Genomic DNA, 9,323 nt, shown 5'->3' with positions numbered 1-9,323 from the left:
AAAATTCGTTCGTTGGTATTTGTGGAATGTCGAAAATATTTGCTTCAACTGTTATAAATTTCATCAGGTTTTCATCAATGCTGTGTGGAAATCGGTTTCTGAGAAATAAAACCAATCTTACAAAAAAATGTGACATGTGATAATTGATGGAACTTCCAAATAATTTTCAATTTGGCAAGCCTCCATTATTGTTTGGAATAAAGCCAAAGATGTTTTTAAATATGTGTTATCAGTTCAACACAAAACTGTTGGTCATCATCAAATATCAACATGCAAATTCAAAATAGTTTTCTATGTTTTTCCATTATTTGGCGTATAAAGATAAAATAGCATCGCGGTTTGTTTCAGTCTCGTAAAATAATAAAATATCATAGATCTCCCAAGAGAATCGAAAATCATCAAGTTTCAATGAAGAAATTTATTTCAAATCATTTTCAACTATTTCTACATTCAGAATTACTCAAAAACAGTTGTGCTAAAAGCTTTCGATATTTCGAGCTTTCGTAGCACGCCATCTGCATCAACCCAAGGATAACTTTTAGTACACTTGTTTTTCTTTTCGTATCTTTCCACGCTGTTTCGCGTGCGACGGTACACTGCGTATCGCGAGGAAAATTGAAAAACGCTGTTATGAAGTTTTCCAAAACTATTTTTTCTTTGTACTGTCAGATTCCTTGGTTTCTAACGAATCCGTACATATGCAACACTTGGGTAGTTTTGTAGGAAATATCGAAGAAACAGCAGGTTGAAAATATTGCTCCACTTTTGCGCACCTATACATACAAATTTTACTTCAGTTGTGTCTGTGCGGGTGGAAAAACTGCTTCTAGTAAAATGGAAATTTTTCAATGAAAAGCGGAAAATATGGAAAATCGGAGAAAATCACGTCCTAGAAAAATTGTTTAGCTATGTTGTATTGGAAAAATCAAAATTTTAAACACATGATTGCAAAAACTGTGTGCTTTTTCAACCGGAAAAAGCACACAGTTTTCCGAGTTGGAAAATTTTGAATTTTCCATTTCGGCCAATTCATAGTAAAAACAATTATCTAGGTCGTGATTTTTTTCTTTTTTCCATATTTTGTCATTTTCTTTGAAAATAAAATAAAAAACCGCAAAAAAACACGAAAAATGGCGGATTGCCCGACGGGGGCCTTAATCGCACAATGTTAAGCACTGAAAAATTTTAGTGCGTGAAATTTAGTGCCCAACTTGATACAAACAATAGGGCATACATTCCACAACATACTTGCTAGAAGAATGTTCTTAAACGAGGACAATTTGAAACTAATTTAGTGTCACGGTCCAACCTATCGCAACGAAACCATTCAATAGCTACTTTTTGTGATCGGATCAAATAAATACTCCACTTGAAATTTTATTTAGAACTCTGTTAATCTGGTGCTCACGTATAAGTGCATTTTCATTCATTCATTCACTTGCATATATTTTTCTTGGGTTTTTCAAAAAAAAAGGTTCTTTAAAATAAGGCTCACAAAATCTAAAACAGTAACAAAACAATATGTTAATGTAATCTAAAAACTATCTTTGTGTTTGAAAGATGAATTGGTTTTGGTATGTAGGTATATAGGTAGTTCCGCGCGTCTTCAGTTTTGCGCCAGCCTGCTCTGAAGGCAAATTCTTATCTAGTTATCGTAGTTGTATGTAAAAGGACTAGCCGCTACACTGTGTTTTTTTGTCTTACAGCATCTGCATGAATGATGCAATTATAATCGTCACGAAAACAAAACAAAATCACAAACGATCTGAAATCACGCTTCCGTTTCCTGTTCGGTAATGTCCTGCTGTATTTCTTCCGGAGTTCGCAGATCGATGGCGAACTTTTTTCGTATCAGCTTACCATTACCGTCTCCCCCATTATGCTCCTCTGCCTCCTTAACTCGTTTGGAATAATCCTGGAATGACGCAGCCAGCGCAAATGTTAACTTGCGGGCCATGGCTCTGCAAAAAAGAAATAATTCTATCAAATCAGCAATCCCATATTCGCCTGGATTAAACGCATCATTACCGGCTATCACAAACGAACGCGTGCACCTCGAAAGGGTTCTCATCCTTTAGATTGTAGTTTTCTTTGACAACGATTATGGCGAAAACTCGAGTGTACACGAGGTCCTGAACTCCATAAGAGATCGTATCGATGGTGAAATTGGTCAGCGAACTCTGCTTGGAGGTGATCGTTTCCATCCGGACGCCATCGAGGGACACTGACAGATTGCAGAACGGGAGGATCCTGTTCGGTGGCAGGCTTTTGGCAGCGCTGACCTAGAATGAAGGTGCCAAAAATTAGCTGTCATGGTTACAGATGGTTACGGAACTATTGTTGGTCGAGCATGAAGGTAAACTGTAGATGTTCGGTTCATAGCTGAAAATCTTCAATGCATTCGAATATGGATTGTAAGCAGCTATATCTAAGCCAAACCACGCATGCGAAAATGAGCCCCAAACGAAAAGAAAAACGAGGTAAGCCGGCAAGAATTCCTCGAAACTCTTTCAAAAGTTAAACACATATTGTATTTAAGTCATGTTCCATCCAAGCAAACCATTACGATTGATTGCAAGAAGAGTCAAAATAATCATCAAAATAAACTTTTGGTGCATCCAAATGTTGTTAATTTGAGCATTTGAAGTTGTCTAGTGAAAAAAAAAAACGAGTTAATCGACCTAGCAATGAGATGAGGTATTTATTACACATAGCACTGTTGGATTATTAATTTTTAGAGTGATTGCATAACCTTCCTATATGAGAAAGGCAATAATGTGCCGAAGTCCAAAAAAATCAATTTTCACCAAAAAAAATTTTTCGATATTACATCAAATCTCGACGTTTCATGCATTTTAAAGACATTTGGCATCAAAAATACAAAGGGTTTGAGTCCCGACCCCACACATAGGGTTAGAAATTTTTAGAGTTAGAGATTTTTCTAACTCGAAGAGGCGAATGACCTTAAGGTTAAAACCTCTATAATCGCAATAAAAAAAATCAAAAATACAAATTCGATTTTGAAATTTTCCTTTACTACCCCTTTGAGAATTTTTCAGTTCAGTTTATATGAGATGTTACTGTGTGACCGCATTCTTCAACCCGTAACTCCGGAACCGGAAGTCTAATGAATAAAAAATTCAATAGCAACCTATGGGAAGGTTGCACCTTTCATTTGACATTTTTTTCACATACATACAGACATTTTCCGATCTCGACGAACTGAGTCGAATGCTTTAAACACTCGGCCCGGCCGGGATTAGGTTGACGATTTTTAGAATGATTGCTTAACCTTTTTATATGAGAAAGGCAAAACATCCCAGCTGCGGTCGAACTGTGTTGCTGTTGATTTTTCGAAATGTCCCGTAAGCCCAGCCATTCGGGAAGTGGAATAGTTATTAAAAGTGCAGATGGAACTCAATCCGGCAGAAGTTAAAACCCTACAAATGCATCATATCAAACATTGCGTGTTGATTATGTTCAAGAACCAAGCTGAGTCATTCGATTCGCGGAACAACATGCAGCACACCACCGAATGCGGCAATGTTGAATATAGCGTGCTCGTGTACATCGAAAATGACGCTGTAGAAGTTCGCGTCCATGATTTGACAGCATGATTAAATGATACTTGCAACGATTTGGAGAAGTAGACACCGTTGCGCACGATACATGGAGGTATTCGTGTATTCGTGTGGTGAGAATGCGTGTGACCAAGTCAATTCCCTTATATATAACCGTCACAGTGCAGTGTTATCAAACGATTATGTTCCCATTCATCAGACAACATTGGTCACGTACACAAGGTAAATTCCTACGTGCTAGTTCTGCACGAATACGCTACACCTTCGAAAATTGTGCGTAGAAACTGTTAAGAAGAATTCAACCAATCCAACTAAAAAATCTTACGCTAAACCACAAACAGCTGCAAAATCTAAATCTCCGGATTAAGCAGTAACAAATATCCATTCAACAACGATCGCGCCAAATGTCTCTAATCCAACAACCAGCAACAACAACAACGAAATGAATGGCGAAGTAGATGGACACATAATAACTACTCATAAGATTAGGGCGCAAACTAGAACAACCTACCGTGAACAGCATGCAAGTAACACAGATGAGGACATGGACGAGTGCGACAACCTTTTGTAGACCAAGTGACCCCCAAGATGCGGCGAACAACGCAGCCAACGCTTCACCGCCAAGGAAAAGAATCTCAACATGAGGCAGCAAGCAGCGTCAACAATTAAGACAAGGTTCCATAGAAGTGGTGACAGCACACCACCTTTTGAGGACATCCACAGACACTCTACTTGTCTTAACAATGACTTATCTCTACTTGTCTTAACGATGAGCACAGATGTCGGTTACTGAGCATTGCGAGTATCCAGCTCGTGATATATGAAGGTACTCCACCTAGGTACCTCGTGCTGCTCCCAAAATAGATTCGAAAGACACGTTGTCAAAAGCACCTTCACTATCGAGAAAAACACCTAAACTTGATTGCTTTTGTGAAAAAGCTTTTTCAATGTTGTAGACAACATTTTGTAACAGTGTGGTGGTAGACTTCCCCCGTTGATATGCATGTTGCATTGCATGCAGCTGGTGCTCGCCCAAGCTAACATCCCTAATGCAGTGGTCGATTAAACGTTCCACTGATTTGAGAAGCAAGGAGGTCAGACTGATCGGTCTAAAGCTCTTTGCCTCCTCATAAGTGACGCGGCCACCTTTGGGAATGAATTTGACAGTTATTTCCCGCCACTCTGATGGAATGTATCCTGTTGCAAGACTACAAGTAAGAACCTTTTTCAAAATATGCTTGAAGTGTTCATATGCTTTTTGTAGTAGAACTGGAATGATTCCATCCTTTGCCGGACATTTATACGGAGTAAAACTTTGAATCGCCCATTTGATCGACTCGGTTGTCACAATTCTACGAGCAAATGCCCAAGAATCAGAACTACCTGCAAATAACTCAGGGGCTGTCGTCAGTGATGGCTCTGTAGAGCCTGGAAAGTGTGTGTCAAAAAGACAGTCTTCTTCGTCAGACGAGAAGAACTAGGGTTACTGCTCCCTAATCCATCTTAGCACCTCTATTCATCCCACCCATTTGAACACATTAGTTAAAGCAGTATCTGCTATCTCTATTCAACGCATTAGCTCAAATGGTGAGATGAATAAGGGTACGTTGTAGTCAACTTTTCGCTTCGCTCAAACGTGAGCATTTTACATTTTCCAGGCAAAAATTTTAACTATACTGTTTCATAGAAACAAAACAGAGATGATGATACCTATTTAAGCGCAATCCTGTCACTCTAAGTCGAGATATCAACGAAATAGTGTGACATCCTGACTAATGAGATGAATAAGGGCTCGTCTACCCTACCATTAGCAGTTCTAATTGAACGGACATGAAAGTCTTTCGATTTCGGAAGTAACTTATTTAATCTACTAGTCTCGTTGAGACTTGAGACATTTGTATAGAGGCTTTTCCAACCACTTCGAAGGACATTTCTGTATGCTTTGCGAACCAACTTAAATGTGTTTGCGATTCCAAGCTCTTCTACAAAACTTTTTGAGTCGAACAAGTTCGGTATTCCACCAAGGTGTTCCTCTAGAAGCACGCATAACTCGAAGCGGACAAGCCTCTTGGAATGCTACTACTATGAGTAAGCTTGTTTTATCCACGACATCATCTGTTACGGTATGTCCCGCTGACCCCTTCCAACTCCACGGTCTACCACCTGTCGGTGGACAATTTTGATGTAGTGAGGACCATTTGAAATGGAAGGATAGGAAAAGGGAAAAAAGGACCGTTTGAAATGGAAAGATAGAAAAAGGAAAAAAAGGATCGTTTGAAATGGTAGGATAGAAAAAACATAGACGTCACGTAGAGATGAGAGAAAGGTATAAGAAAAAAGAATAGATAGAAATTGTTGGAAGTTTAAGTAAATAGAACGTTGAATTCGTGAAGATATAAGCAAACATTTATTTCCGTAAGTAGATCCTATGGCAGCACGAATTTACATGAGTACAATTTCTGAATTAAAACCTAAACAGGTGCCGGAAGGCCAAGAAACGCACTCAACCGTTCGAATTGTGCACGATTGAGGTTAGGTGATACGTGACTTGCGTATTGCCCTGTAATCTAGCCGTAATTGTTGGGAATTAACGAGATACAATAATTGACCGATGTAAGTAAGCTTGAATATTACTCTAAGCATAATATTAATAAATTACATCAGCTTTTAGCTGATACCGTTTGGAATACATTCCTTAGGGTGTTGCTGAAAAGCCTCTTATTTAATCCACCCAACAAACTAAAAGATCGTCCAAGATAACCACGAATCAATGCCGAATTGTACAGGAAGTGCCCCCACCGTGGAAACACACTGTAACCAGTGTAATGAACCTGACACGGATCGGATGGTAAGCTGTTGTCACTGCGATTCGTGGTGGCATTTTACCTGTGTGGGTGTGAACGACAGCATTGATGCGACAGACCGACCGTTTACATGCCCAAACTGTCAGAGACCGTCGGCACAGATTCCGGTGATTGATGCACCCGGAAGCAAGGCTAACAGCAAAGCAGGAACGAGCACTTCAACCTGTAGTGCTGGAGCAATAAGGGCTCGCCTACAGCTCGAGAGACTTGAGGCCCAGAAGGCTTTGGCGATGAAGCGTATAGAGTTGGAGCGCCGGGAGCACGAGCGGAAGATGGAGCAAGAGAAGCAGAAAAAGGAAGCAGAGTTTGAGCGGAGGCAATTGCAGCTAGAGCAGGCGGTAATGAACGAGTCATTCCGTTTGAGAGAGGTGATTGACCTAGGTGGGGAAGGCGATGAAGACAACCGGAGTGTCGCCTCAGTGCAGAGTTCCTTCAGCAAGGTACAGCAGTGGAAGGCCGCCCATTCGACGTTGGTTGTCCCGACGGAGAAGGCTCCAGCTATTGGTACGAGTAACGCGACGACCGCAACTGGAATACAAGCTAGGCAGGACGGCATGCAGCAACCAACTAGCATTAACGAGGGTATTCTAGAAGCAGCGTTGGCAGGTATTTCGTTAGGGCAGTCAGGGTTTGAGCCAACGTTAGGGGGTATTATCGGTCGAGCCGAAAGCACAACAGCGCCAATAGTTGGTAGAGGTCAGGCTAACATTTTCTCGGTTACCTCCGCGCTCGCCAGGCCTAGCAAAGGCATCGCAAATGTAATCCCCAAGCAGCATGCTTTCCAAAACTATCCCTTTCCTCTCACCCAGCCTCCTCCAGCAGGCAATTCGTTTATCATTCCGCGAGTTGGTAATCCGAATTTTGCAATCGCCGCGCAATCGACCGCAGTGAATAGAGATAGTGCAGGCCCGATTAGAGGTCCAGTGACAGTGGAAGAATTACTGGGAGGAGAGTATTCCCAGTCGTACGCCGGCCAACCGTTACCGTCTGTGATCCCCACTGAGCAAAGGTTTTCGAGAAGGCAGACGGTGCCACCAGGAATCCAATTGGGACCGCAGGAGCAACCACGGTTTGCGGAGTTCCAGGCTGGTGCGCAGCAACCTCCGTTGCAAGACGAGCAGGCGTATTGGGGACCGACACCGCGACAATTGGCGGCAAGACACGTGATGAACAAGGAGTTGCCAATCTTTTCTGGTAATCCGGAGGACTGGCCGCTATTCATTAGCTCGTACGTTAACTCTACTCAGACGTGCGGGTTTTCGAACGAGGAAAATTTGGCGAGGTTGCAACGGTGTTTGAAGGGGCACGCACTTGAATCGGTGCGGAGTCGACTGTTGCTACCGGCGAGCGTCCCAAATGTTTTAGCTACGCTGGAGACACTTTATGGTAGACCGGAATTGTTGATCCATGCGTTGTTGCAGAGGATCCGAGGGGTACCTGCGCCAAAACAGGAAAGACTAGATACGCTAATCGGTTTCGGTATGGCGGTGCAGAATTTTTGTGATCATCTGGAAGCCGGGAGGCATGAAGCGCATCTCAACAATCCGATGCTACTGTTCGAGTTGGTAGAGAAGCTTCCAGCACATATGAAACTGGACTGGTCGCTATACAAGCAGCGCTGCGGGGAAGTGAACCTGCGTTCTTTCTCGCAGTATATGCAGACGCTCGTGCGAGCGGCATCCGACGTGACCGTGAACTACGATCCTAGGCCGCAACCTGTACAGCAGCAGCGAATAGTGAAGGAGAAGAACGGAAAGGACAAAAACTTCTGCGGAACTCACTCAATGGAGGATTCTTCTTTGATGGCGACGAACAAAGAAGCATCTGGCGTTACGATGCGCCCATCAAGCCCAGCGTGTTTCATTTGCAAAAACTCGGGGCATCGGGTAAAAGACTGCTCAGAGTTCGACAAGAAAACGGTCGATGAACGCTGGGAGACAATACAGAAACTCGGCTTGTGTCGGCTCTGTCTTGGAGCACACGGAAGGCGCCCCTGCAAGAATCGCAAGCAATGCGATATCGACGGATGTCAACGGCGTCACCACCCTTTGCTGCACTCCAAACGGGACACAAATGAAGCCCAGCAGGCCAGGGAAAACGGAAAGACGCCAGGAAATGGCTGTAAGAAGTTTGGGAACGACGGAAATTCGGCGAAGAATGGGTCCAGGCAAGTATCGAATGAAGCTAAGCCAAGTAGTTCCAAAGCTGTCACCAACCATCATTCCGCTGGGAAGACTACGCTTTTTCGTATTATTCCAGTGACTTTGTATGGGAACAATCGATCTGTGTCCGTGTATGCTTTCTTGGACGACGGCTCGGAGAGAACGCTGATTGACGAAGAGTTGGTAAAGGACCTTGGGGTTGTAGGAGATCCGCAACCATTGTGCTTGCAGTGGACGGCGAACGTGAAGAGGTCAGAAGCTAATTCTCAACGGGTCGCATTGGAAATAGCAGGACGGTCAGGGGCATCCAAACATTCTTTGTCGGACGTGCGCACCGTAAGCAAGCTGGACTTACCACGACAATCCTTGCGGTACGCGGAACTCGCAGAAACCTTTCCGTACCTAAAGGGCCTACCGATCGATGATTACGATCAAGCGGTACCGCGCATCCTCATCGGAAACGACAACGCTCACGTTACATCGACACTCAAGCTACGAGATGGCCGACCGGGAGAGCCGATAGCAGCAAAATCACGTTTGGGATGGACGGTCTACGGATCCAACCAGGACAAGTCAGGGGATCTCGTTCATAGTTTCCACATATGCGAGTGCCAGGAGGCCGAGCAGACCCTACATGAGCTCGTGGAGAAGTTTTTCTCAGTCGAGAGTCTGGGTATAATGGAAGTCGCCCATCCTGAGTCCGCGGAAACTCAACG

At 43.2% G+C, this 9,323-nt stretch overlaps 1 protein-coding gene across 7 annotated transcripts in view; it reads right to left on the bottom strand.

Moving 5' to 3' along the window:
• Window positions 1-1,375: 1,375 nt before the first annotated feature.
• The window catches only part of LOC131694110 (uncharacterized), a 63,211-nt gene continuing 55,263 nt past the window's right edge, over window positions 1,376-9,323 (bottom strand). For all 7 annotated transcript variants that reach the window (XM_058982518.1, XM_058982512.1, XM_058982516.1 and 4 more), the window contains 2 exons: window positions 2,029-2,282; window positions 1,376-1,961 (listed from right to left, as the gene is read on the bottom strand). In XM_058982518.1, the coding sequence (XP_058838501.1) occupies window positions 1,772-1,961; window positions 2,029-2,282 (444 nt within the window). In that variant the 3' untranslated portion in view covers window positions 1,376-1,771. The remainder of the gene's footprint in view (window positions 1,962-2,028; window positions 2,283-9,323) is intronic.

Source organism: Topomyia yanbarensis, chromosome 3, assembly GCF_030247195.1.
Source record: "Topomyia yanbarensis strain Yona2022 chromosome 3, ASM3024719v1, whole genome shotgun sequence".
NCBI lineage: Eukaryota > Metazoa > Arthropoda > Insecta > Diptera > Culicidae > Topomyia > Topomyia yanbarensis.
The sequence above is the reverse complement of the archived record's forward strand: the minus strand, read 5'-3'. Positions and strand labels throughout refer to the sequence as shown.